This window comes from Leuresthes tenuis, unplaced genomic scaffold, assembly GCF_036924035.1.
Source record: "Leuresthes tenuis unplaced genomic scaffold, fLeuTen1.0.hap1 SCAF_11, whole genome shotgun sequence".
Lineage (NCBI taxonomy): Eukaryota > Metazoa > Chordata > Actinopteri > Atheriniformes > Atherinopsidae > Leuresthes > Leuresthes tenuis.
In genome coordinates this window covers 10,363,295-10,391,094 of record NW_027325365.1, presented here as the reverse complement: position 1 = coordinate 10,391,094, position 27,800 = coordinate 10,363,295, and the positions used below count along the sequence as shown (strand labels likewise).

The window sequence follows — 27,800 nt, the reverse complement described above, 5'->3', positions numbered from 1 at the left end:
ACAGTCAGGTGTTGGTGTTCTGTTGTCTGTGATGACCTGGATACCTTTCCACATGTACTGTGTGTCACCACTGTCCTGGGATTGGCTGTGGATTTCCTGACCACGTGCGCCCTTTGTTGCTCTAAAGGGTTGTCCTTCGTTCATCTTACTTGTCACCTGCAGGCCAGGTTCTCACCTGCTTGAGAACCAGTTGCTGGGATTACCTAAACAGAGATGCGGTCTAAGCAGCCGAGGTGGAGGCGGGGAATGTTTGCATAAACAAGGTCCGGTTTATTATTCTCTCTAGTTGTAAAGTCCACTGATGGAAATGCAGGACTGACTCGGGATGTACATGGTTGAAATCTCTGGCGACAACCACACTTACTGAGATGTTGCCACTGTTTCATTGTGGATTTGATACATTTTATTCAGGTATCATACTTGCCAGCTATAATTATGCTGCTTAATAATCCCTGTCCCCCTGGATATATATATATATATATATATATAAATAACTTGTTACCAATAGCTGCAAACAGCGACAATGTGAAACCTAACCTTTTGTTCGGAAAAGTAAACACGTCGATGGTACACATTTGCACAAGTTTGACAGGATAGATACATGTTAAATGTTAAATGTTCCTTCTTTCAAGACCTTAAGTGTTTTGCTTTCTTTTTAAGTGTCTAAATCCTGATTTAGTCTTGTATATTTTTCCAGTTCTCCAGGTTTATATAGAGATTTGATGAAGTTGGAGACTTTCGATTTGTGACGTTTGTATGGTCTTAATTTGGTTTGACTCAAAAGAAAGTTAGCCAGGCCTCCACGGTATGATTGATATATTAGTGTAAAACCAACTGAGGAAAGTGACAAACGTTTCTTACACCATTAATGCGATTACTGAACGTGAAACGTGCGTACGTGTGATGAAACTGTCGTTGCCGTTTTTACTATTGCGTGTGTCCAGAGGTATCACAAGACTTAAATCGCCTGACTTCTCACAGGTTTTACCTGACTCTTGAAGTGAGCACTTCCTTGTTTTGCCGAAGGGAGAGTCAAATGAAACGCTATTGGCTGGCTACAGACGCATTTTGATTCCATTGGTCCACATTTATGTCAATAATCCAGGAGAGGCGGGTTCAGGCGTTTGGCACGAGGAAACAGATCTAGGAAATAAATACTGAAGCCTTTTTGTCACTGCTGGTACTCAGAGCGTGAAGTTGTAAGTGAAAATGTGGAGAGTTGCGTTTCTACTCGTCATCACGAGTTTAGTGAGTCCCACGGCTGAAGCGCTGGACAACGGCCTGGCCTTGAAACCCACAATGGGCTGGCTGCACTGGGAGAGGTTCATGTGCAATACCAACTGTGACACAGACCCCGACAACTGCATCAGGTAGGAGAACCAACAGTGATGACATTACAGTGATCCATCGACGTTATTGTGAAACCCTAACAGTCCCACTAATTCTGCAAAACAAGTCCCAGAAATACTGTCGATTTTAAAGCTTCTTCACTCTGTTTGGATTAACCACACGTAAACGCCACACCAGTAATTTCATACAGGAAGATACCATTATACTTCCACATCAAGTAGGTTGAATAAGGTTCATTATGAGATATTACATAGTTTAATAGTTTAACAACAAACATGAAAAGCATGAAGTCGCGAGCCACGGTTTGTTTTTACAGAGCGTTTGTTTCATACTTAATTAATTGGAAATTGTTTATCAGGTGCTCAACAGCTCAGGGTCTTTGTTTTTAAAGGTGGTAAATTGGTTACAGGTCAGGACTGCAAGTAAAACGGATTCGATTTTGGACTCTGATTGTACAGCACCATGCTGCTGTGATATGTGCAAAGTGTGATTATACATGGTCTTACCTGAAAATGATGTGGCAGAGGATATCAGTCAGCCTTAATGGTGCTTTTCCAAATGTACAAGTTGTCCAGGTGAGGTGCATTAATGAAACACCGTACAGTCACAGATGCCTGATTCCTCACTGTGGATGGTCCCTCTCCTCTTTTGTCCACAAGATGCAGCGTCCATGATTTCCAAAAACAATTTAACACTTTGATCTATCTGAACATGGCAGTTTTCCCACTTTGCCTTAGCCCATCTAGAGCTGCTATAAGATCACCATTGTATTTTGGCCTTTTCCACATTCTATTAAGGAGTTCACCACTGATTATGAAGTTCATTATTATTTTTGTTTAATTTGACATAACTATCCAGAACAGTCTAACCACAGTAACTTCTGAAAAGAAGAATCTGCCAGTCTGTAAGGCACTTCATCTGACTAACCTGTTGCTAATTTACCTAATTAATTGGGAGATTCTCCACAGGTGTTTTAACGACCCATAAACCAAATGTCTTATTGTTTTGAACATTTCAAATGGTTTTACAAAACCGTTGTGTACAGAAATCACACTGGGATGCAACAAACAACTATTTTCAGCGTTAGTTAAAGTACAGATTTCTTTCTCCATCAATTGCTCTTTTGGTCAAAAGAGAAGAAGGAATTAAACTTTATCAAGATTTCTTTAAATCTAGCGTTATTGTCTTCTTTTTTTTTTAATCCAGGTAACAATTCAGAACTCAAAGTTACTAATTTCACTGTAGCAGAAGACGGGAAAAGAAAAAAATGGCTCATCGTTTAACAAGCTACAGCAAACAAATGATTTACATTTTTGCTTTAAAGGAATTGAAAATGATAAAAGAATGGCCAGCAGCGTATGCATCTATTTTCTTTGGTTAAACAATGACTGCATTGATGAGACTGCAGACTATTATCTGAAAATCACACTTTTCTTTTTATATCGAGCTCCTCTTTTGTGACAAATAAACCAAGTGTGCAAAGATTTTCTTTTCACTTACTAAGCACTAAATGTCAAATGTTTGAGCATGTATTAGCATGTACATATTTGCGTGTCATGTTTACGTCGCAAATGTCATTGAACGTTGGAGTCTAACTGATACTCATCGGCCCTGCCCGTCTCCCCCTGTTGCCCTGTCAGCGAGCGTCTGTACATGCAGATGGCAGATGTAATGGTGAAGGAGGGCTGGAGAGACGCCGGTTATGAATACGTCTGCATCGATGACTGTTGGCCCTCCCATCAGCGTGATGCTCAGGGCCGCCTGCAGGCAGACCCTAAAAGATTCCCAGGAGGCATCAAGAAGCTGGCCGACTATGTGAGTTACTAGGTATAGAACAGGAATGATGAGTCTGAGTGTGAAAAAACCAAGAGTATTAATGCTATAAGTCCACTGTAGACATCAAAGAGAATGGAGTTCAGAGATACTTCAGAAAGGTGAGAAATACTTTAAATTCAGTTATTTCACCAGCTGCAAGAACCAGAGAAGATGTGATAGGATGTGAGTATTTATATTCTAGTTTTCAGTTTTTGGCTTGCAGAAAGAATAATATTCAGTTATATAATATTTAAGACTTATTTCTATGTGCTTGTTATGGGGGGGAATTCAGTGCTGCAATGTATCTTAAGTTTGCTGTGTTAAAAAGTTAAATAAGTCTGGAAGCAAAAGTGATTGCACAGTCAGGTTGAATATTCATCCAAGCCGTCCTGCAGTCATTTACATAATGAGAGAGTAAGAATAAGATGTGGAACCCAAGTTACAGCTTTCATTTGTGTGGAAGTAGAGCAACGGGAGGAAAAAGAGAAACCTAGGGCCTCAATGGGAGTTTACTGGTGTTCACAGTGGAGAGAAGTGGAAGCTGGAATGATCTCCAACCCATAGTATACATACAGAATAACAACACAGAGAGCTGAAAAGTGACATTCATTGGTAAAGGAGTCTATTTCGCCTCACAAAGACTGAGCTGAACCCTGCAAATAGAAGTTTTTAGCAGTGCAACATCGCCACCTCCTGGTTTTAACACGTTACAGAAAGTAACTGCTGTCTCTGCTTGTGCATTTTCTGCTTTTAGGTTCATTCTAAAGGTCTGAAGCTGGGTATTTATGCAGATGTGGGTAAAAGTACCTGTGCTGGATACCCTGGCAGTCTGGGTTACTATGAGACTGATGCTCAGACTTTTGCAGACTGGGGTGTGGATCTGCTCAAATTTGATGGCTGCTTTATGGACTGGAAGCTGATAGGAGAAGGTGAGATTTTTATGGTGAGAAATGTCATTTCTGATTCCTGCTGATTCACTAAAACCTAATTATCTTGGAAATATATTTTTGTTCTGTGCGAGTTTGGATCTTGGTGTGGAATGAGTCAGGATTTATTTACTATTGTTTGTTCTGGTTAAGGTTACATAAACATGTCAAAAGCACTGAACAAAACTGGAAGAAGCATCCTGTACTCCTGCGAGTGGCCTTTGTATGAGTGGCCTTTCCAAAAGGTGAGAGAAAAGTATTCAGTATGTTCAGTGTGCACAGCATTAACAATCTGATTTATTCTTTAACTGCATGAGAGCATTCACTGTAAAGAGCATTTCTGTGCCTCCAGCCCAACTACACAGCTATTCGTGAGACGTGCAATCATTGGCGCAACTTTGATGACGTGTTTGACTCATGGAGCTCGGTGAAGTCCATCTTGGAATGGACTGCTTCTCATCAGGACATCGTTGTTCCCTCAGCTGGACCTGGGGGCTGGAACGACCCTGATATGGTACGTTATTCTACTCCAGTTCCACAAGACGTCTCAGTCTGAACTTTAACTTAACATAGTGGCCCTCAAGTATCAAGCTGTTTTGACTATTATCCTACATTTTAAAAGCAATAAAGTGCTTGTTTCCACAGACGCATAAAGCAATAGTTTGATGTTTTGGAGAAATAAACCTACTTGCTTTGTTCTTGCTAAATTCCTTTGTAAGTTTCGTTATTACATTTATCCATTTCTCCAGCTTGTAATTGGAAACTTTGGCCTGAGTCACGCCCAGCAGGAGTCTCAGATGGCATTATGGGCCATCATGGCAGCCCCTCTGCTCATGTCCAACGATCTGCGGGACATTTGTCCTCGTTCCAAGAAGCTGCTGCAGAATAGACTCATCATAGACATCAGTCAGGACACACTGGGCCAGCAGGGATACCGAACCGCCAAGGTGGGTGTGAGGAGTGACACCAAGCACTTAAAGATCGCTCATGGTAGCTTGTTTCACTTCCCATTTAGAAATGCTCAATGATGATTTTTTTTTTCTACAGATGGACAGTTTTGAAGTGTGGGAGAGGCCTCTGTCGAAGAGACGCCTGGCTGTTGCTGTGCTAAACAAACAGGAGATCGGTGGGCCACGATGGTTTGCCATCAGAGCCGTCCCTGGCTTTAAGATCTGTGACCCCAAGTGTAACATCACCCAGATCCTGCCTCAGTACAAGGAGATGGGTGTTCAAACTCTCCAGAGCAAAATTCTCCTATCTGTCAACCCTTCAGGCACCGCTTTGCTGACTGTGACTCCCCTCAGCAGCGACTTCAACAATCCTCACAAGCTGTACTGGAAGGAACAGCTTGTTCACCGAGGGGATGCCATTTTGTAGTCTTTCACTTTAAATGGATCTACTTTCATACGATTAAAAAGGGATACAATTTTATTTAACCTACAGGGTTTTGTTGAATACTGTGACGTTTACCGGATTTTACGATGTTTAATAAATCATTGAAGTCCTCTCAACTGCGTTTAGGCTTAACTACCAAACAAAGATGGAATTCTGCACTGACAACATATTTGATTAAAAAAAAAAAAAAAAGAAACAAACAAAACGGAAATAGATTTTGACACATTTATTGAAAATAGTGACAGCTTCATCCAAAAGACTGGACCACAGTTTAGAACTGGATGACCTGGCCCTGTAAAAAACACAGAAAAAGGTGGGTTTAAAATAAAGGATGATGCAATGTGATAAAGTGTGAACGTTGCCAGCATTTATGAGGATTATGAATGACACCTGTATTGAAACAGAAAAAGATTTCCAATCAAAAAAGTCACATTCACATTTGTTGGCTGCATAGACGTAACCTACAATGTTGCTGTGCTTGTGTACACTGTACAAATGTGCAATGACAAAGTCTCTTAATCTTAAAGATTCTTCCACCAAGTGACGCTAATACGAAGGCACCTTTAGTTTTAAAAATTTTTTTTTTAAAACTACGAAAAACTCAAATTTCCCAAAAGACTTCATAAGTAGTGAAACTTACTTTTACAAAGTGATTAGTCATTTTGGAAATAATTCCCTAATTAAAATGATAAAAGACTTTCAGATATTATCCGTCTATCCAGATCTTGAACTATGGCCTCTTGTCCAAATATGGTCACTTCTGACTTATAAAGACCATGAAGGTACCCAAATACTGAACAAGGCTTAAAGAAGGATAGTTCACAAACAAATGTAAGTTGCAGCTGTAATGTCCATTTTCCTATACACAGTCACACCATCATCAGCTACCACACAACCTGGTTTAACATTCAGCGTATGCAACGTCTGCCTGCCACCATGTGGCCACTTGAGTTAGAAAGGCTAGGAGTGTGTGTGGGCTGCATCAGATGCATCAATAACCATCTGAATCTAATCTAATCTAATCTCCATAGATTATAGAGAGTTAAAATGGACTGCATTTTACAGTTTCGGTTGCTTAAATGCATATTATTTCATGTGTAAACTGTACATGATCAGTGATGCAGTCCAACTCAAACACACATTCAATACTTGTTAGTCCGATTCAAATCAACTCCATTTTCTATGTTTAACGTGTCCAATTTCATGTTCGCAAACAAAATGCAATTCTACCCCTAATGTCGCCTTTAAGTTATTTCACGACTCTTTCTTTCATTAAACATACCTCTGAAGTTTGTTCAGTTGTAATAACATTGTAAAGTTATGTGCTCGCTCCTGATATCATCTCCAAGTCCAGAAATCATTGCTGTTGCATTAAATCTTATCAAATGTGCCTTTTTTTCCTAATCAAAATGTACTCTGAACATACAGACCCCATAAAGTAACAGGGACCCTTACCTTTCTCTTCTTGTCACCACCCAACTCGAAGTGCTTGCATCTCTTGATGGCGAGCATTCTCTTGGATCTGCAGTTGGGCTCAACGCACTCAAGCCTCAACACAATTTTCTTTGTAGTCTTAGCCTGCAAATACCTCAGTTAGTATGACTTCACACATTTCTATTGGTCACTGATCAATCTAAACTGGAAAGCAGATATAATTACCTTTTTACGGAAAATAGGCTTTGTCTGACCACCGTAACCACTCTGCTTTCTGTCATATCTCCTCTTACCTGTAAGGCAGTTACAATTAGCCCAAAACTCCTTTAGATACCAGGTATGATACACCCGGAGAACTTGTAAAATGGCTTACCCTGAGCATAGAGGGAATCCTTTCCCTTCTTGTACTGGGTAACTTTATGGGGTTGGTGCCTTTTGCACTTCTTGCAGTAAGTCCTGCGGGTCTTCGGGACGTTCACCTGCACAACACGGAAGACAATGTGTCAGACAAAATAAATGTGAAACATGCTAAATCTCTATGAAACTCTCATCCATTAATAGGCCATGTTAGTCAAACTAACCGATGGTGATCAGTTTACTACATGATAGGACTGTGCCAAAGACAGACCACAACACCCACCTAAAACAGTTGTTGAGGTTTATCTTAACTGGACAAAAATCGTGTTTATCGTCCTTACTGTTAGCAACCTGGTCAGCATGACGGCAGTCGAAGCTAACATGTTAGCATTGTTGCTACTTAATATCAAAGATGTGTAAACACGTCCCGCTACATTTCTGTAGATACTGCACCATACCGATTGTCACACTAGTAACCTTAACTATGTTTAATTTGTATTGTCTAAAGACAAGAACCGACTTGAGTGCAAGTGCTACCAGCATAGGAGTTTCACCACCAACGTAGCACTCACCATCATCTAAATCTAACAGTGTAAAACGTACACAACATCGCTAATGCAACCATCATTAGGTTTATCGCAACATTAGCATTCATTTTCAGGTGAATATAAACAAACATCGTGCTCTAATAATCAAGATTGAGTTAGATTTTTAAAAGCGTAGTCGTCTAATCATTTCATACCATGGCTGCGTCCCGATGCAGAGGGAAAGAGGAAGGCCGAGGCCGGAAACACTCGTTGAAGAGGACCTCGGAGTCGTATGTTCCGCCCCCTAGCGGTGACAGATGTGTCCAAGTTTTCAGCGGAGGTGGAAAGTGACTGCATATGTATATATATATATATAAAATTTTAATTTTTTTTGTTCAATTTTAGTTACATTTTTCGGTACTTGTACCTTACTTGTGTATTCAATTTTTCTCTATTTTAATTCAAAAGCCTTAGTCTAGTATTTATTCTTATGATGAAGGTTAAGATTTATTAACAATTTAGAAAAGATTTAATCAGTCATTTGTTATTTTGTCTCTGATGTTTAACAAAAGACTACTTGTAGTTAGGGTCACAATCCATACATTTTTGAGTTGTCAATGTCCCTTGCTCTTCTCCATCCATCCATTTCCTATGCTTGCTTTATTCTGTTCAGGGGGCTTTGTAAGCGCTTTCTTCTCTACCATTAGGCTGGAGGTGCGGTACATGGTTCACAGGTCACCAGCCAGTCACAGGGTTAACTCGACGACAACCACCCATGTTTGCAATCTTTTTGGTCTGTGGGAGTACACAGAGAAAAGCTGTCTCAGCAAGAATCTGCAATCTCTAAACAGCAAGGCCCCAGCTGAACCTTTTTGCTGCAAAGCTACGCTTTTAACCACCACTCTACCCTCTCATGTGGGTTAACTTGATTAAATCTTTCAAATACCTTCCCAAAAGTCAAAGACTAGGGGAAAAGTCTATAAATCAACAATAGATTTGCTTTTCGGGAATTTGTGTTTGTTCTTAGTTAATTATTTTACAACCTTTCTGTTTTATCTGCTGTCCCTGTATGTTTATAATGGAGTTCCAACTCGTCCCATTTCCACCACCTGCAACAGAAGTATGCTCCTCATACTGATGCTTGAGTATACGATGCAACATCTGTGACCAAAACATTTTTTTTTCCTCTTATACTTTCATTTCAGATTGCAGCAGAATCATCAGATTCATCAGAAAAAGGGCGTACGTTTTACATATAATGTAGTTTTTTTTAAGACTTCTGTACTACGTCACATCAGCAGATAATCTGCATACATCTCCCACCGCTGGTGCAGTTTCTTATGTTATCATTTTGAAATTTTTATCTCTTCCTCATGCAGTAGTCAAATTGGGAGTGGACTGGACTGAACAAGAAATCCCCTGAACTAAAGCTGTAACAACATAACAGCAGTATCCAAACATGGTCCTTTGAGCAATGTTTAACCCGCTTCCATTTATCACCAAAACTGTCCAGAGGGCTGATATGAAAATGAGCAGGAAGAAAAAGGGGAAGTAAGCAGAGTCGATTCCTCTCTATGGGTGTGTTTTAACTTCTTGCATCACAGACTAACACACTTTATGGAAAGCAACCTACTGAGGCAAGATTTCATGTCACAGCTTCAGGCCTCAGGATCTGCAGCTTTTCGTCTCATGTTTTACTTTATTCGGGGGCCTGGGTAAGTGACAATACTCTTTGAATGCTTGCTTTAAGCTCAAGATGTATTGCTGGTCACTCTTTGTTTGCATGGGTACCATTTACAGAAGCAGACTATTGATACTTCACATTTCATCTAAAAGATTGAGGATGAAAATAGAATTGAGTGTAATGTTAACTCATGTGTGTTCTTCACTGCAAACTGACAATAACCTGTGTTGTAAATCCTAAAGCAAGTGTGTCTTCACTTCAAAACTCACATGTTAAAACTTGTGAGACTTTATCTGCTGCAAAATATGTTTTGTGAACAGTGAAGGATGAATTCTTTAAACGATAATCTAATAATAAGATAATCAGATAGTATTTTAATGCAGTTGCCAATTTTAGAATCAATGCTAGTTCAATACCTTGACTTTCATTACAATTCAGTTATGTTTCCTAGCAAGTGACTTTCACAGATCACATCGATGTTAAACTTATGTGATATATTATATTATATTACAGCTAAGTATTATATAGCTGTTTTTTCTGATACACACATGCAAACTCACACACTTTTTATTGCACATACCACTTATCTGTCAGGAAACATCAGGAAAGAGAGCATCTTGATAGGTTCCTGTTTGACATAGGGTTTCATGCTACGGTTTGCTGTGTCACGCATAGCAACATCCTGCTGTTTTAAGGGAGATTTTACATTAAAATATACATTAATGATTATTCATTTCTGTGACATTAAAATGCGATGCAAGTAGAGCGCTTAGCGAGACAGTTGGCACATTGTCAGACTATCTTATGTGGTTGCTGATCAAGTATCAGAAAAACAGCTTCAGAAAGTGAGAAAAACATCACCCTTTTGTGGAGTCCAAAGCAAAAGTGAACTTACACTGTTGTGTACTCGTGAGTGGTGACCTGATGTGAACAGGCATACGTCACATGTATGGAATATACATTTCAAATGTAAAGTTTGGATATTTGAAAGAGACAATGTCAGGTAGGAGGACTGCAGGGCATTTTGGTTTCGTCTCCCTTCACAGTGCAGCGCAACACTGATGCAACTTCCCCATGAGTTTGTCTGTGTCAGCTGCAGTTAGTCAACTTCAACTCTCCAGAAAAGACAAAAAAAGGAAAAAAGTTTTTTCTTTTCTTTTCAAAACCCTCTGTACATTAGGCTGTACAATCTAATTCACAATTTGGGCTTAAGGCTTCACTGTTGTCAAAGACAAGAAAACTTAGCTGGTGACAAATAAGGAATGGGTAAACAATGCTTGACAGAATAGGGAACAGACATCAGTGTTGAGACGGCACAAACAAAAGTAATAGGTATTGTCACTCTAGTGTGAAGAAATGTCACACTACTGGTTAACAGGCAGTGACTACGGTTTCTGGTAGTGCTGTACTTACAGTTCAGATGATAGAAGGAAGTGCTCACTGGCTGAAAATAGGGTGAGCTAAAATGCAAAAACATCTGACAGAGACTGACTGACGATGAGCATTCAGCCGGGTGACAACAGTAAGTTTGAGAATTCGATAGTAAACATTTGCGTTGACACCATGATTGTGACTTCTGAACCTTTAGTTTAAGGTATAGGCCTTTTCAATTTAAAGAAATGTGTTGTTGCTTGATGGGAATACATCTGTGACTTTTAGCCAAAGCCGGTCATTTGATGTGGTCTGAGTTTTAGTTCTGCACTGGTTACAACCGAAGACTTTACAACACACTGACCTGTCACCTGCTACATCTATTTTTATCAAATTTGGATGACTTATTCAGTGACATCTAACTTTATTTGCAAGTTGCTTTCTTCCTGTTCTTCCATCTACATCTGAATTAAACTCACTTGCAAAGAAAATTGTTATATGCTATACTGTAAAATCCTTTGCTCCATAATATATAGATGTTTGGGTCCGAGAGTCTACATTGTCATCTTCCATTTAAGCAATGCATCAGCACTGGTCTTTTCTTGTTTTGAAGGTGCAACTATCATTTTAGCATTAGTGGTTAGAAGGTGCCACCATACCATGAGCTAGAATACTTTTTTCTTGCCTTCTAAACTCATAATGTGTGTGAGTAAATTTGTTCATGAGAAAGATAGCCTTGTGCTGGCGAGATATTTTTTTATGATATCAGCTTCAGCTGAGGGCCACAAACCAGAACACACTAGTCAAAACAATCTCTATGCAAAGGTAACCTCACTCCTGGTCAGTTATGATTGTAGGTATATAAGTTTAATGTAGCTGTTGTTTGTGTCTACTTTTTGATACTTTCAAATCTCACAGTATTCATCACTAGGTTGCTGGATCCTAAATATAATTTAACTATAATTTAAAAACAGGTTTACACGTGTGAGCAAAGTTTAGGATCAAGACAAATACAGATGATAGACAAAATCTGGCCAATAAAAACTCACAAGAACATTTCATATGCAAGTTGTGCTGTTTCTCATACACATTTTATAATAAAAAAATCTCACAAACAATGAATTTGATACTTTAAACCAGACATTTGGGGATGTTTCTCTCCAGTCTTTCTTTGCATGGCTTCCCAGCACAAAAGCAAACAATTACAGCACAAAAGCAATTGGTGACCAATAACAATTAGGTCACCAAGATGATGCTAATGATAAAACAGCTGAGGAAAACGCGGATATGTTGGAAACAGAGGATGTTGCTGGCATGAGAAGCAGAGTTTATGCAAACTACAGCTAATCATTCACTGATATGTACTCATGCTGCTCATCTGTTCATCTCTTTCCAGATCCACACTCTCACCTGGTATAGTGGCATTGCTCTGACTCTATGAACAGTGGGTAGGTATTCAAGTAGGAAACTTTTCAAAAGAAATGTAAATAACAAATAACTGTGAAGTGCACCAAACCCAAAGCCTCACTTGAATGGTGTGTGATAATGGGTGAAAGCGTTTCTGCTCTCAGCAAAATGACCTCTGTAAGGTGCGAACAAGTTTAGCGCTACTTCTGTCAGTGAGAAGCAAAGTGTTGTGCCGCTGTACAAATGTTTTCATTTATTACTCATTTCAGTGTAGATCAGTTCAGACTGAATCATGTCAGACAATATACTGGAGGAAATCTTCATTAAACGATCTCAGCAGAAGAAGAAAACATCGCCTCTGAACTACAAGGAAAGATGGTTTGTTCTCACCCAGGAAAAAATAGCCTACTACGATTTTGATTCTGACAAAGGGGTACGTATTTGGGACTGCAGGGAGTCTGTGTGGAGATGTAACTGCATTTTTCTCAAATTGAAACCTCACACGTGATTTTATCCCAGAGTTGCTTGACTGTTTCTTCATCTGTTGAGCAGAAGCGAAAAGGTTTGAGAGGGTATGTTGATATTGAGAAGATCAAATGTGTGGAGACAGTCCAGCCGGAGCCCAATGCCCCGCCGGAGCGCAAATATGCATTCCAGGTGGATACTTTTCTGTTTTTTTTCTGATAGAGCAGAACTTTACAGAAACTGTCAAATGATAAAAACTAAATTAGAAACATTTATGTTAAATAATGTGCACAATTCCATCCATTTCAGTTTCTCCCTTGTCTCAGCTAAGTGTAAAATATGTATACTTTTTGCTTTCACTGCAACCTCTTCTCTGGAGTTCATCTTACAGATGGGAGAGTCTTTCACTCAGATCATCAAATGTCACAATATTCATTCCAAACTGTAGAATAATCATGAAGCATTTGATTGTTTCTACACTTTGCCATCAGCTTAGTTGACAACTCTGCATATGCTGCATGATGCAGTATGAGAGCGGGTTACACCCATGTTTTCCCCAGCAGAAAAAACATGTCCTCGAATAGTTAATATTCTGAAAGTCCAGATGAACCGGGGGCTTTCAGTGACAGAACAGATGTTGCCATTGTCATAAGACATAAGAGTAGGGACGTACCGTGAACCTTCAGAGAAACCCAGAATAACACTTTGTGGGGTTTATATCCTCTAATTAATGTTGTTGATGAAGTGTATTAAGATATTTACTAACTTATGTTTACTACTAAAAAAAATCCCCTAACTGTTAATGGAATATGGACTTTGCCACAGATCATTTATGATGAAGGGCCGTTGTACATCTTTTCAAAGACTGAAGATGTTCGAGCTCTGTGGATAAAGAAACTGAGAGAATGTAAGTATATGATTATACAGGCTCATATTTGTATCCATGTTTGCTTATATATCCTGTCAGTGAGAATATCTCACAGTCTTTGCGATCCATATCTTAACATTTGCCAGCTTGCACAACAGCAGAGCTGCATGCCTATGCAAATGCAATTGTTGATTTAATGTAAATGTGGTGTACCTCTGTGTCTGTTCTTGAGCATAGTGGTGCGCTTCAACAAAGACCTGATGCAGAAGTACCATCCTTGTTTCTGGGTCGACGGGGTGTGGCTGTGCTGCAAGCAGGAAGTTAAACAAGCTATGGGTTGCAAAGTACTGGATACCAAGAACGGTGGGAACGACAATCCTTTCAGCTTGAAATATGAAACAATAAACAATCAAACGTGTTAATCAATCGTTTTCTACATTTGTTAACATCATTAATAGGTTTTAAATCCACTTCATCGAACCGGTTATCCAGGAAACCTCTTCCTCCAACCCCAAAAGAGGTTTTTTTTTTTTTTAAATCTTCAACAATTACAGACTTATTTGTTCTATATTTTATCCAAAAATCTTCTTTTCTTTTATTTTCAGGAAAAACAAGGTCGTCCTTTGCCTCCACAACCTACAGAACCGCCTGCTCCCTCAGCTGGCATGACTGTCATAGCTGAGTATGATTACACGTCTATGACACCCCAGGACCTAGACCTGAGGAAGGATGAAGAGTATACCATCCTGGAGAAGTCTGACGCCAACTGGTGGAGAGCCCGAGACAAATATGGGTGAGAAACTAGGACACTGATGACCCATGGCGAGGCAAAATAAATCACAATCAACAATCCTGCATCCACACAAAAATATGGAAAAATTATGCTCAAAGTAAAACCAATTAAAGCTTCTCACTTCACAAAGAAGAAGATTTACAGACAGATTTGAAATACACAAGTTAAATATATTTAACTTATATAAAAGAACAGCATAAAGACAGAGACGACTTGCAGATGGAATTTTTTTGTGATACTCTATGATGGAAGAATTTTCAGGGCTTTTCACCCCTTGTGCGATTAAAAGAAGAAAATATGACATGATTGGTATAGTATATATTGGAATAGTAACAACAGTAACCTCAAAATATCGGTCTAATTTGAATGTTGAAAGAGTTCAAAAAGTCAATAAGACTTATTAAGTCAGAATTTGTTGATGAGATGTTACTACTGTTGTTGAGTAGTTTCAGCCTAAGATCCTCGTGTTTTTTTGTCTGTATATGTATCTACAATGTTTGGTTTTCTTTTGCAGAAAGGAAGGTTATATACCAAGTAATTACGTTGTGGAAGCAGAAAATGGTCTTGAAAGATTTGAGTGAGTATGAGTTCAGTTGTTTTGTCCCTCAATTGATGGATTGGTGTCATTTATAATTGTAAATTTCAGATTTCTGTTCAAGTAGATTAATTCCTTACTTCTGGACATTAATGTATCTTTAACTTGTGGAGTAATAAATGCTGCCAAACAGCAGCAGAGAAATACCTATTATATTTATTTTCCAGCTGGTACTGCAAGAACATGAACCGTAGCCAAGCAGAACAGCTGCTAAAGACTGAGGTAAATGAGGTTGACATATTTGTGGTCCTACAAATTAGACGGTATATGTATGAACACTGATTAAATATATGCTTGTATGTTGTGTCTTGCTCTCAGAACAAAGATGGAGGTTTCTTAGTACGGGATTCAAGCAAAGCTGGGAAATACACGGTGTCCTTGCTCACCAAGGGCGGCGGGTGAATAAAACACTGCTACCATTTATATAGTTAATTCACTGGCCCCAGTCATGTGTGAACGTATGAAAAGAAGAACTGTGTGTAATGAAAGCGGAAACTGCAGGCCACAGAGGGACAGAGATGTAAATTATTCATGCAAAACCTGGACTAATCTGTCTGCAGGAGTTTTTCATCCAAGACTGAACCACACTGTTAATAATACTGAGACAATATTACCTGCATATGTATACAAGACAAATGACTGATTCCTGTATTGATTTAAACTTGTTGACTAGATCTGCTAACAGTTACTTTTCTTATTTTGTCCACAGGGAAACAGGGGGAAGCTGCAGACATTATAACATCTGCACAACTTCACAGGGACAGTTTTATTTGGCAGAGAAGCACAATTTCAGCACTATCCCAGAGCTCATCAACTATCACCAACACAATGCAGCAGGTCCGTACTGCAGGAATGAACATATGGACATACTGACAGTGAAATATAAATAAAATCTGGTCATGCTAACAGAGAAAGAGGAAATTACTCAATAGTGGAAATCAAGTAACTTCTACTTAAAGTTTTTAGATTAATATCCTGAAATAATGAATAAATGAGATAAGTGTTCACATCTTATGACTAAAAACTGACAGCAGATATTTCTTAAGGAATGACACCCTGCCCTAATTCTTTTAAGGCTAACAGCAAACATGTCAGGTCATGTGTAAAAATGCACAGCAAAGACATGACATTTGACAACAAATGCTATGAGACTAAAATAGTGAATGTATTTAAACCACCTACAGAAGTCTGTCTTACTCATTTACCTGCATGTGACCAAAGCCCAAAAAAGCATAAATGGTCTACAATGGTCTTATAAACAAACTACTCAGAATAGAAAGAACAACATTAAAAAGACAAAAAAGAATACTTTCATACTGACTTTGGTCTAACGTAGTTCCAGCAGGAGTGGTTGCAGCTGCAAATTCTCTATATTAAACAAGAAATTCTTCGAACTTACAAGATGAAAATTCTTTTTAATCTACAATTTTAAGGAAGCCCTTGCATTTATATTTCTAACCTTCCATAACCTTATATTTATAAGTTGAATTGTGCAGTAAAAGCAGCAAAAATAGACACGCGTATTAATCGTCCAAGCCATCAAAAGTATTGATCTAACCAGGTTATGTGGCTTTGTTTTCTCCATCACTAGGTATGGTTAGCAGGCTGAAATACATTGTATCTAACCGGGCACAGCCTCCTTCAACAGCAGGCCTAGGCTACGGTAAGAATATCACTGTGATTAAACTATAGCGTTAAATTAAACCGGACCTCTGATATGTTCTCTTGTCAGTCGTAGATTCTGTGATAGAACGTGTGCAATTTGGTTGGTGGGAATTGTATCAGTCTTCACAACTCTCAGCAAGAGACTCTCAGACCTTTCTGTTTCTTATGGTCTCTGTCAGCATCGAGGTGCTCCTTCATTCTGTCTTGTTTGATCCAGGCGTTTGGGAGATTGACCCTCGCTACCTCACCTTCATCAAGGAGCTGGGCAACGGTCAGTTTGGAGTGGTGAAGTATGGAAAGTGGCAGGGCCAGCATGACGTGGCCATCAAGATGATTAAAGAGGGATCCATGTCAGAGGATGACTTCATAGAAGAAGCAAAAATCATGATGTGAGCACAACATTAACTCCAACTGAATATCTAACTTAAGTTTGTGTTGATTGTGAGCCAAGAAGTCATAAAAGTGCTGTGTCACACAAGGAAGGACAACTAGCATAAGTTCTTTGTGGAAAACCAACAAAATTTCCATCTTCTTTTGCTCTAACCAGGAAGCTTCGCCATGAGAACCTGGTGCAATTGTATGGCGTCTGCACCAAACAACGACCTATTTATATAGTGACTGAGTTCCTTGCCAACGGGTGCCTGCTGACATACCTGAAAGAAGGCCTGACACAGCACCCGACAGCCGTCCAGCTCCTTGAGATGTGTAAAGATGTCTCTGAGGGAATGGCCTACCTTGAGTCACAGCAGTACATCCACAGAGACCTGGTGAGAGACAAAGCTCTACTATGTGAAAGTGTAAAAAACAATTGAAGAAAAAAAGGAAACCCAAAACACTGCATTCCTACATTGTTTTAAGATAAACTGTGGTTTGGTATTGAAAGATCAGGCTAGACATTTAATGGTTAACTTAAATCAAAGGTGTTGTTTGTTTTATCCTCAAGGCTGCCAGGAACTGTTTAGTAGACACAAATGGGACCGTCAAAGTGACTGACTTTGGCCTCTCGAGGTAAAATACTTTAAGTTATAGCACAAAAAAGGCAATTTCATCCAGTATGATATTAAAATCATCTTCAAACGATCTCAGGTATGTTTTAGATGATGAGTACACAAGCTCAGCAGGCTCAAAGTTCCCAGTCCGCTGGTCACCTCCTGAAGTCCTTCTCTACTGCAAATTCAGTAGCAAGTCAGATATCTGGGCATATGGTGAGAGGCTCACAACATACTTTTTATTATCTGTTCCTTTTAACAATCACTTTATCAATGTATTTATGGGAAGTTACAGGTGTTAAGTATAATCATGCCGTCACAATTCATGATTTTTTAACTGTTCATTCTTTGTCAGGAGTTCTAATGTGGGAGGTTTACACTTTGGGTCGACTTCCGTATGAACGCCTCAACAACACGGAAATAGTGGAACAGGTGTCCCGGGGGCTACGTCTCTACCGCCCCCAGCTGGCCAATGAAAAGGTCTACAGCATTATGACAAGCTGCTGGAACGATGTACGGGAATTTTTCATTTAAAGCATTGTGAGCCCCTTTACACGATACTTAAAAAAAATCCAGTCTCACAGTTTCTCTATCCATTCATTTTCAGAAAGCAGACGAGAGACCCACCTTTCAGGAGCTGGCACTGACTGTTCAGGATTTGCTGTATGAGCTCCAGTAGACCTCAGAATAACCTATCAGCTCAGTCTGACCCCTGCAGAGAAGCATCTCCACTTATCCCTTCGAAGTTCACGCAATCGTTGAAACAATTAACAGCTTGAACTTGGGGCTGATGTGTAATGTGAATATGTGTAATGTGATTGTCACTGTGCTTGTTTATTAGCCTTTATATCACACCAGTAGAAATACAGTCCCATAAACTATCATATAGAATGTGTACATTTCACTGACGACTGAAGGATTAAAATCTGTTTAAAATATATTCTGTGTATTATATTCGGTGGAATCGTTGTGGAAAGTATGTGACACCTTTATATGTTACAACAATCTTTGTACGCTCATATGTATTGCACAAATAAAAGCCAAGTATGCCCGGCTTTACATGTCTAAAAACATAATGTGAAGTGCAGATGAGTGCAAAAATGTTCTCCGAGTTCTTTAAGGGTGGAAATTATATATTTGCATACATTTTCTACATTAGTTAGATTCAAACCCATATAATGAAATATAATCATTTAATATATCATATCATCAAAAGGACGCGACTGTTAGAGAGGGCTACGTAAGTATGTCATACAAACACGCTCAGTGATTGGCTGAGCTACTTCCTGCTTCCCGTCGTTCATTCACACACGTGAAGGTCAGCAAAAAAGCCACTAGTCGTTCATAATTAAAAGAAATATCGTCATTACGACGTGCTTTTAGAAGTTATGGATGGCCAGGGAGCGACAGCAGACCCTCAGCTTCAACATTTCATCGAAATCGAGTCTCAGAAACAGAGATTTCAGCAGCTGGTGCATCAAATGACTGAGGTTTGCTGGGTAAGAACAGCTTTTATCTAAGAGCACAGTTCTTTTATATGTTTGTGTGTGGTAGAGGACTAGTTGATACTTTGTATTATACTGATGTAGAGATAACAATCACGTGACTTGTTAATGTACGCACTGGTCCACGAGTATGCATACAATTTGCTTGTGAATACCCTTAGATTCGGGCACATAGCGTTCCTTGCGCAAACGCCTCATGTGCTACTTGGTGATAGCTACACGAAGACTACCGCTCTCGGCACGCAACTGTTTGAGAAAACACGCTTTCAAACCCATTTACCTGCACTGTCATGGTTCTAACCGGCCTGAAAGCAGAGCTAGCCCCGTGGAGAGAGGAAGAGTGAAGCATAAGAATTTGACAATATTGTATCTAGACCTCAATTTCGTCCTGAAGAGACGCCAGTTGTCCTTCCAAGCTGAGAGTAGGTAATGGATTATATCATCTTTGAAAACACCTCGGCACGTACGGTTTGTTTTAGGTTTTAGAAACCGTTTTAACTTCGCCCTTCAACGTTCATTTGGAACGTGACGCGATGCAGTAACGCGTAACGTGCTGAGGTCACAGCGGGACCCCATATGCATGCATGTATGTGTATACAGCTCTGTGTGTATGTATATACATGTATATGGGGGTCACGCGCTGTCACTACTGTTCTGTGCTGTCGTCAAACCAGAGCTTTTCCAATGTTAATGATCCGTTAAAAATATTGGGTTATTGCTCTATTACTTCATATATGTATGTTATATAGGTGGCTCATAAGCTGTTCCTTTAAATGACAAACTTTGAACAAAATGCAACAATTCAGTCAAAATGTAAACTAATCAAGCCTTTAAAACCACAGCTAAATCATTTTTTAATTGGTAATTAATGGATTGTGTGGATGGATGGATGGATGGGGGGGTTCACATAGGAATACACTTATAGTTTGTGCAGATGTTCTTTTCTTCTTTTTTTTTTTATTCAACAAATTAGATTAGAAGTAAAGAATACTGCCATTTAATTTGTTTTGTATTCTTGATTACATCCATAAATCACTGCAGTCCTCGTTTTACTGCAAGAGTTGCATGTTAGAAAACAACCGTCCACGTGACAGATTTAGATTTTGTGTAGTTTACCCGAGTATGAAAAAGGAGCCACAGCAAACAGACATGCACACTGATAATGGCTGCCGCTCTATGATGCTGATTTCCATTCTGTTGTTTTTACTGTAGATGCATCCAAACATGTTTAAAGCAAAGTAAAACCAGACAACTTAATTATTATTGCTCCACTTACTTTCTCCGCCATCTTAGTGCACCTGATTCTTTTAGACTGTATAAAAAACGATAGAAGATATCTGACCCAGCAGTATTGTTTTTTTTTTGCACCTCTTTTAAACTGGTCTGTCTGTATTTCCAGGAAAAATGCATGGATAAACCTGGGCCAAAGCTGGACTCCAAGACTGAAATGTGCTTCGTTAACTGCGTGGAACGGTTTATCGACACCAGCCAGTTCATCCTCAATAGACTGGAACAAACACAAAGGGGCAGAGGGGCATTCTCCGAGAGCATGTCTGACTAAAAAAAAAAACTGTCTCTGAAAAGATGGACAAGGCATATGGAGAGCAGCTGCTGCTCTGAGAGGAGGCCATTTGATCCAGATACAGTTGTCTGTACAGTACGTGATAGAGCTGTCCAATCAACTGGGAACATGAAGAGTTACTTTTAATTCAAGTGCCTGAGATTAACACCAGATGTGGACTCGTGTAAAAGCTGAGGGTCTGTCCTCTGCTGTGTGTTGAAATGTAATCAAGTCAACCGTTTAAACTGTGAAGCTGAGAGTTTGTTAATATCCGCTGAAAGATAGCTGGCAAGCTGAATACTCCAGAAGCAACGGTGTTTGACAGCAACAAGGACTTCATCACACACTGATGTCATATAAAAGACCCTTCAACGACTGGACTGAAGAGGCATGCTCGTCGGTTTAAGATTCTGTACATAGGCAATAAAATAAATGCTACGTAATGTTTGTCTATGCTTTTGAAGAAAGTGTTCAGCTACTCTTTTAGTTCTTTAATCAGCATTATCAGACACAACAAGTACAATGAGAGATATGTTACTGCTTGGCACGTTAACTTTTAAATGGAAATGAGGTGCAATTTGTTTATATAACACTGAGGTATTACAGAAACTCAAAGGAATTGTTCAAATTGCCTTAATATTGGCAGCAAATTATTTCAGATTTGTACATATGGTCAAGATAAAAAAGTGCAAAACTATGAGAAGGTTATACCTTTCAATAACAGAAGGCACACTTTGGCTTTTGTAGAGTAGTTGTACATCTTAATAAAAAAAAAACTATACATAACAGTGCATCAGACATTCACATTGCCATAAATAATACTTAAAAGTAATTTTGAGCCATCTTCTTTTTTTTTTTAAAGTAGCCATTGAATAATTAAGGTCAAATTTAGAAACTTTGCTCATCCGGTGCATTCTGCAGTGTGCTGGGGCTCTCATACACCAAACCGACACCAAGAACAAGCATCGACAGCAGACCCAACTGCTGCGTTTCTTCACCTCAGCAGTGTCGCAAAAAAAATAAAAATTGCTCTTCAACACACCACAAAGATTACCTACAACTGCCACTGTATGAGAGGACAACCTTACTGTGAACGGAGCAAGACTCTTTAAACATTTCCATAAAATCAGGTCATTATTTAGTTTTCATTGTCCAGCTAAGTTATTGGCTGAAACCTGCGTTTCAGTTTAAATGAACACATAAGAAATGTTTTGTTCATGTACGCTTTTCTTAAGCATTTAAGTGTACACACTGATCAATATCATAGTTTAAGTTACATTAATTTACTACGGAGTTCATTCACGAGGTTCAAAAGCCTTTCAGAGTGATGTCTGTCACTCCCTGAGGCCGACAGCGATTTAACAAGACAAACTGGCTGAAAAAAAAGCTCCAATGGGCTCCAAAAGAGCCAATAATGTGTACAGACGGATGTTCATAGATGCTCCGGACAGACCAAATGGCCAACTGTCAGTTTGGTGTATATGAACCCGAAGACAGAATTTAACTTTCAGATTTAATACACTAGTTATGATGTGCATTAAAGCTTCAGAAATGATTTTCTTTTGTCCCTGACGGTAAGACTACTGGTCCTGTTTAAGGGGCTCTCAGGTGTGTTCCCCATCCGCCGTTTGAGCCTTCTTCTCTGGGCAGCTTGACACCATCCTCTGCTTGTGAGTCACGGTTAGGAAGAGCCATATAACGCTGTTGTCCCCATGGAAAGCCTTGAGGGCCCTTCTTTAGATAGAGAGGGAGGGAATCCAAAGTAAATGTAGTGTCTTTGAAAGCATGGAGGAGGAAAATTCCCAAAATGATGGTGAGGAACCCGCTAATCGTTCCTACTACCATATCAGTGGTCATATTCAACCACTCCTTGAAGAGGATGGCAGAGCAGGCCATGACAGATGTCGTGAAGAAGACGTAGTAAATTGGAGTGACGATGGAGGTGTTAAATATGTCGAGAGCTTTGTTTAGGTAATTGATCTGAATGCTGACACAGATTATCAGGCAGATCGCTAAGGACCAGAAGAGGGGTTCCTTCAGCACTGCTGTCCCCGCAAACAGCTCCTTAATGCCAATCCCCAGGCCCTTGACACAAGACACAGAGAGGGAGCCAATCACAGAGCAGATCAGAATGTAGACCAGGACATTCTTCTGTCCAAACCGTGGAGCCACAGCAAAGATAAGAACCAGGCTGCTTCCCACAACGCACACAGCAAACACAATGAAACCTAGTGGGAGCATTCGAGAGTGAGTTAGTACCCTGAAAAAATAAAAACGCATTCAAACCTAATGTGGGATTCCACAGCGTGGCTAATCATACTATGATGAAGACATGGGTCTACCTGGGTCTTTGAGTTTCTCAGCCATCGCACTGAGTGAGGCAACCTCTTCTTCCTGTGGTGCATGGATCACCATGACTGTGGAGCCCAAAACGCACAGCAAGCAACCGATCTTACCATGAACATTCAGCCGCTCGCTCAGAAAGTAGGAAGAGAGCACAGCACTGGAAAAGAACATTTTCAGTTATTATTGTTGGTACAGTTTTAACACGAAGTGCTGCTACTAAATGTTCAAAAAGATATTTTGTTAGTTAATCTATCGAAGCGACTCAAAACTAATACCGTTTTCCTTTCATCCTCACGGTTCATTCACTCTCAATAGAAAAATTCTTGTTTCTTTACTGTTCAAACAGTTTCCTGTAACAGCTGGGTGCTGGTTTTCAGCAAACAGAATGTTATTAGACCAGCGCAACAAAAATAAAACTGAAAAACAATAACCTGACGAGTACACTCAAAGCTCCAAGGGGGGTCACCAGTGTGGCCGGCGCAAATGCATATGCAGCGAAGTTGGCAGCCTCTCCAGCTCCCACTACAAAAGATCAAAACCACCATTATTATGCACACATTCGGAGCTAGGGCAGCTGATCAGGTTCAACACTGAGAATTTATTTTCTTTCAGCCCACATGTGCAAATGTGCTCTTTAGTGGAAAATGTAAATGGACGATATGGTGTGGGTGCTGCATTTACTGCAACGTCACCAAGAAAAATACCAAACCCACAAGAGTCTCATTTCTCCTCAGACAAAGATCTACAATGTTTCTGTGCATGGCTGGTCAGCACAGGAAACAAGTAACAGAATAAAAAGAAACAGCTAACCCGAGGGAAATCAGTCACTTACTTGAAATAAGTCCTGCCCACCACAGCCATTCTTTCAGATAAGCATGCCCCCCCTGACCTGTGAGGCACAGACAGAAAAATTAAGAGTAGAAACGTTTCCAAGCTTAGTAAAAGTATTCCCAGGTGGAGTTGGGCGATCTTTAGTATCAGAAACCAACATACACACATCATCAATAATGTGCCAACCATTGATATATTGTAACAATACATGATGAACTGTAGGTGTAGGCATCCAGGTGGATGTTTCTTTTCAATGTACCACCAATATAAACACTGTTGGAGACCAAGCACAGACCTCCATTGGCACAGTTATCTAAGAACAGCTTCTTGGAGCAGGACAATGCGCCCTGTCGCATCTCAAAGAGGCCACGCCACCAAACTCCCCAGATCCCAGTGCAGGCGTTTGTTTTATAAAATGTTTCCATCATGTATTGTTTTCCTCTATTTGAGATTTTTCTTTCTTTTTTTGGTTCATCTTAAAAGGCAGAATGTTCAGTTATTAAATCAAATTGTTTTGTGTCATATTTTGATTATTTATGTAGAAAATATTAAAAAGGCTTCATACAACTGTGGTAATTTCATAAGCTTTGCTGTAACAGTGGTAACTCTGCACCCAGTGTTGCCCAAAGTTGGCACTCTGGCAGCCAGTGCATCACATGTGCAGGCAAGCATGGGGCTCTTTTACATGTCTATGTAGCCACATAGCAATTAAGGCGTTTTAAGTATTTATTTATCTATTTTCATTTATTCCAAGTTCATGACATAAACCCCCCAAACAGTCAGCATCATTCACCTTGAACGTTTCAGAATGATTTGAAACACTAGCTGGTGTTTTTAGCCATTTCCAACCAATTAAATTTGTTTCATCAAGTTTTTGTTTCATCTCTTTATGCACCTTTAATGTATAATCCACCAACTAAAGGAAACATCCGGGCTATTAATGGTCCATCAAGAAAAAGGTCTCTGTGTATGTGTCCAATTACTGCGTCTTCTTATAGTATAACAAACCTAAAGAAATCCTCATTCCTTCCAGCAACTGAGAAGTCCGAATAATAATCTACAACATCTGTAAAGATAAGACTTGGTGTCCACTGCAGTTAACATTCACAAAAGTATTCAAAGTGACTCTAATCTAAAAACACAAAACTCTAACTGATTTCAAAACTAAAAATAACATCCCTGACATTTCATTTAACAAAATGTATTTGATTATCATTGTAAAAACACAATACATACACAATATTGAAATAATTCCCCTGCTTCTGTAAATATGCTTTTGCCCCTGTACCAACAAACTTAGATGGAAAAGAAGAGGAGGCTCCTGACATCCCAACTAGTCACGGGTTATGTCACCAAAAAGCTGGGGACGTTGTTATCAAAATATCACAGGAACTGTATACACACCAGAGAGAGCATTAGGGCTGTAAAGTCCGAGTCGGCTGGTCGACTAATTGGTCGATACTTTCTTAGTCGACCAAAATTCTGATTAGTTATAGAGTATAACTAATCAGAATATAACTATAATAGAGTATGGTTAATTTCATCAGGAAGAAAGTACCAAGTGCTAATGGGGGTATTTTCAGAATACCTCTGTTTCACAGGTCTGTCTTCAGAGAACACCCCCCTTGTTTTCACTATTTTGGATTTGCCCAACCCACTGGAGACAGGTAGATTGAAGAACGTCCATGGTATTCAACCTCCGGTGGTTTGCTGAATATTTATTTTTATTTTGAGCGTTTCTTTAACAGTGTGTCCTCCTCTACCATCCCTGTCAAAGACATCAGCAGTGCAAAACGCTGTCAGAGCCGTCAGACTCCAGTTTGCCCTCCGCCTGCCGATTAGTCGATTTTTAGTAGAAATTTCAGGGTTTCGGTGAACCAAGAATTTCTTTGGTTGATTGCAACCCTAGAGAGCATCCAGAGAGTAAAAAGATCTTCGTGGAAACAGTTAGGAGTCTTAGGGGAACGTGATAAAGTAAAAATACAATAATGAAATGCAGGCCCATTGTTCCACCAATGAACTGCTGAGTAAACAGAAACCATATAACGGAACATAAACACATAATAGAGGGAATGATGGAATGCAGAGGTCTATGTTGATAATGAATAAATCACGAGTAATTATCTTTTAAGTAAAAACAAGACAAGCCTATGACCTACAGCATGTTTGTCTCTGTAAGAGGGTTATAAGTTTATCCAATTACATTATGTTTTTACATTCTTGGTTGAACAAGACAAATACTGCAAGTAAAAACCGTGATCTATTTTTTGTTTTAAATGACAAATCCCACAAGACCACAACCGGTAACGTGCTATTAGTAACTAACTTCATGCCTCAGTCCAGTATACCTAGTGATAATTTCCATAAAGGAGTTAAGCGATTTACAAAAAAACGGCTGGGTGGTAGAAAACATAAGCCAAATATGAGTAAATATGGTTTTTGTTGAGATATTCTGAGGGTGCGCCTGTGCGTTGATCCCTGTCTGACTGGAGGTATATTGTGATCATGACACCTTCAACCTGCTCACAAATGGATGCAAGATTCCAACACATGAACAACTTCGTAGAAAAGTTAATTAATCTTAATAACTGCGTCACTTCTAACAGTTCTGGCAACCTTTTTGGCCTCAGAAACGTAAAGTTTACCTGCTCTCATCGAGCCCTTGCTGGCCAATCGCAGAAGGCCTTTCTTTTTCAAGATGAAACTGGAGCCGATGAAAACACTGGAGCTCACAGCCAGAGACAGACCGATGTAGAATTCCAAACGATTAACCTCCATCTACAACACAAAATGGCGTTAGAGCGTGTGAAATAACTGAACTCGCATCGAAAAACTTTGCAACAGTCAAGCAACAGGCACTCTGTGTATAAAGTCACATGATAGGCCGACTCACTTCACACCGTCGAGTTTAAAGCAGAGCCGTTGAAGTCACTCAATTATGCTGACAAATGACAAAATAAGAACCTATATCAATTTATTTCGTTTAAGTCTAAATACAGTGTTTGACCGCCGCTGGACGTTAACGTTTACAGAATGTTGCACCTCGGTTGTCATATTAACCCCATTCGCCACCTCTGGGAAACTGCAGTAAGAAACAGCTGATTGGCTTGCTGTCATCCTGGCACTTCCTGGTGGGAGGAGTTCAGAAAAGGCTTCAAAACTTCCTACTTTTCACAAGCTGTTGATGTCTTGGTCATTTACCTGAGGAAACAACAAACTATATATTGGCAAAATAGGGACGATGGTCTTTTTTTCCTTTCTTCTTTTTGAATATATTTTTTTCTTAATGGTTGAATAACTAATTTCATTGTGTAAGACTACTGTAAGGTTTTGCTTAGCCACAAAAACTTAGTCTTACTCCTTCAGTCATAAGAAAGGAGTAGCTCCTTGATCAGCACGCAACTCAAAAAAAGGGTGTCCTTTTTTTGGGTGTCCTGACCCATTGTCAGTCCATTATTGCGTCCTGAAATTCAACTTAAAACTGCAAAAGAAGAAAAATTAACAAACAAACAAGATCCGAAAGATGAACTTAGGCAAAGTGTGAAACTATCCTGTGTTCTGTGTTATGTGTGGCCAGGTAATGGCACACCTGGAGTGTTTTGTGTGCTGCTATCTCCCCGCTCTCTCCCTCCTCTTTGTTCACCTCCACAGGCCAGTAGATAATTGATAATCAGGTCGAGGATAAAGAGGGAGAGGAGGAAGGCCGCTTTCTCTCACTCTGGGGGCAGCAGCCACATGGATGGTTTGCTTTCTTTTGATTAAATAGTTAACCCTTTTTTTTATTATTATTATTATTCATTTGTCTTAGATGGCAGAGTTTTTTTTCTTATGTTAGTTTGAGTTGGAGACTGCCGGTAGTCCGGTTTTGTTTCAGGTTATATTTGGTTGTTTTTTTTCAGTAAGTGGAGAAAACGCA

General features: G+C 39.5%; 5 protein-coding genes across 7 annotated transcripts in view; 3 read left to right on the top strand and 2 right to left on the bottom strand.

The window, feature by feature from the left end:
* The window catches only part of LOC140317856 (magnesium transporter NIPA2), a 221,549-nt gene extending 194,596 nt beyond the window's left edge, over positions 1–26,953 (bottom strand). Inside the window, exons 1-6 of one of the 2 annotated variants that reach the window (XR_011917798.1) lie at positions 26,778–26,953; positions 26,530–26,662; positions 23,886–23,942; positions 23,485–23,575; positions 23,050–23,210; positions 21,430–22,935 (exon numbers count right to left, since the gene is read on the bottom strand). Coding sequence is in view for 1 of the 2 variants with exons in the window: in XM_072395382.1 (XP_072251483.1) it covers positions 22,301–22,935; positions 23,050–23,210; positions 23,485–23,575; positions 23,886–23,942; positions 26,530–26,662 (1,077 nt within the window). In the remaining variant the exon portion in view is untranslated. Of the gene's footprint in view, positions 1–21,277; positions 22,936–23,049; positions 23,211–23,484; positions 23,576–23,885; positions 23,943–26,529; positions 26,663–26,777 lie in introns of those variants that run through there. The other variant, XM_072395382.1, reaches the window with a different exon arrangement.
* On the top strand, positions 1,098–5,835 carry gla (galactosidase, alpha). Its single transcript, XM_072395381.1, has 7 exons — positions 1,098–1,370; positions 2,991–3,165; positions 3,920–4,094; positions 4,245–4,336; positions 4,444–4,605; positions 4,841–5,038; positions 5,139–5,835. The coding sequence occupies exons 1-7, from the start codon at positions 1,210–1,212 to the stop codon at positions 5,466–5,468; spliced, it is 1,293 nt and encodes a 430-aa protein (XP_072251482.1). The 5' UTR covers positions 1,098–1,209; the 3' UTR covers positions 5,469–5,835.
* rpl36a (ribosomal protein L36A) lies at positions 5,703–8,112 on the bottom strand. The gene is made up of 5 exons (XM_072395383.1): positions 8,020–8,112; positions 7,294–7,399; positions 7,146–7,213; positions 6,942–7,064; positions 5,703–5,778 (listed from the first exon to the last, which is right to left on the bottom strand). Exons 1-5 carry the CDS (start codon positions 8,020–8,022, stop codon positions 5,758–5,760), a joined length of 321 nt encoding a protein of 106 aa, XP_072251484.1. The 5' UTR covers positions 8,023–8,112; the 3' UTR covers positions 5,703–5,757.
* On the top strand, positions 9,390–18,698 carry btk (Bruton agammaglobulinemia tyrosine kinase). 2 transcript variants are annotated; one of them, XM_072395372.1, is made up of 19 exons: positions 9,390–9,519; positions 12,256–12,307; positions 12,536–12,699; positions 12,819–12,923; positions 13,557–13,638; positions 13,837–13,962; positions 14,058–14,119; positions 14,205–14,392; positions 14,907–14,969; positions 15,155–15,209; positions 15,306–15,385; positions 15,697–15,824; positions 16,579–16,650; positions 16,870–17,041; positions 17,200–17,419; positions 17,596–17,660; positions 17,739–17,857; positions 17,997–18,154; positions 18,249–18,698. In XM_072395372.1, exons 3-19 carry the CDS (start codon positions 12,559–12,561, stop codon positions 18,318–18,320), a joined length of 1,908 nt encoding a protein of 635 aa, XP_072251473.1. In that variant the 5' UTR covers positions 9,390–9,519; positions 12,256–12,307; positions 12,536–12,558; the 3' UTR covers positions 18,321–18,698. The 2 variants fall into 2 exon arrangements, with proteins under 2 accessions (XP_072251473.1, XP_072251472.1); XM_072395371.1 differs by lacking the exon at positions 9,390–9,519 and adding an exon at positions 10,768–11,010.
* Positions 18,910–21,156, top strand: timm8a (translocase of inner mitochondrial membrane 8 homolog A (yeast)). The gene is made up of 2 exons (XM_072395384.1): positions 18,910–19,140; positions 20,546–21,156. The coding sequence occupies exons 1-2, from the start codon at positions 19,030–19,032 to the stop codon at positions 20,705–20,707; spliced, it is 273 nt and encodes a 90-aa protein (XP_072251485.1). The 5' UTR covers positions 18,910–19,029; the 3' UTR covers positions 20,708–21,156.
* Positions 26,954–27,800: the final 847 nt, after the last annotated feature.

What these genes read in the sequence shown, in the direction of transcription:
- gla (XM_072395381.1), top strand. Translation starts at nt 1,210, where the DNA reads ATGTGGAGAGTTGCGTTTCTACTCGTCATCACGAGTTTAGTGAGTCCC. An exon ending in GACCCCGACAACTGCATCAG is followed by an intron (nt 1,371 to 2,990) that starts GTAGGAGAACCA and finishes TTGCCCTGTCAG; the next exon opens with CGAGCGTCTGTACATGCAGA. An exon ending in GCTGGAACGACCCTGATATG is followed by an intron (nt 4,606 to 4,840) that starts GTACGTTATTCT and finishes CCATTTCTCCAG; the next exon opens with CTTGTAATTGGAAACTTTGG.
- rpl36a (XM_072395383.1), bottom strand. An exon ending in GGATTCCCTCTATGCTCAGG is followed by an intron (nt 7,214 to 7,293) that starts GTAAGCCATTTT and finishes ACTGCCTTACAG; the next exon opens with GTAAGAGGAGATATGACAGA. An exon ending in AGCCTATTTTCCGTAAAAAG is followed by an intron (nt 7,065 to 7,145) that starts GTAATTATATCT and finishes AGGTATTTGCAG; the next exon opens with GCTAAGACTACAAAGAAAAT.
- btk (XM_072395372.1), top strand. Translation starts at nt 12,559, where the DNA reads ATGTCAGACAATATACTGGAGGAAATCTTCATTAAACGATCTCAGCAG. An exon ending in ATTTTGATTCTGACAAAGGG is followed by an intron (nt 12,700 to 12,818) that starts GTACGTATTTGG and finishes TCTGTTGAGCAG; the next exon opens with AAGCGAAAAGGTTTGAGAGG. An exon ending in GAAGAAGCAAAAATCATGAT is followed by an intron (nt 17,042 to 17,199) that starts GTGAGCACAACA and finishes TGCTCTAACCAG; the next exon opens with GAAGCTTCGCCATGAGAACC.
- timm8a (XM_072395384.1), top strand. Translation starts at nt 19,030, where the DNA reads ATGGATGGCCAGGGAGCGACAGCAGACCCTCAGCTTCAACATTTCATC. An exon ending in AAATGACTGAGGTTTGCTGG is followed by an intron (nt 19,141 to 20,545) that starts GTAAGAACAGCT and finishes CTGTATTTCCAG; the next exon opens with GAAAAATGCATGGATAAACC.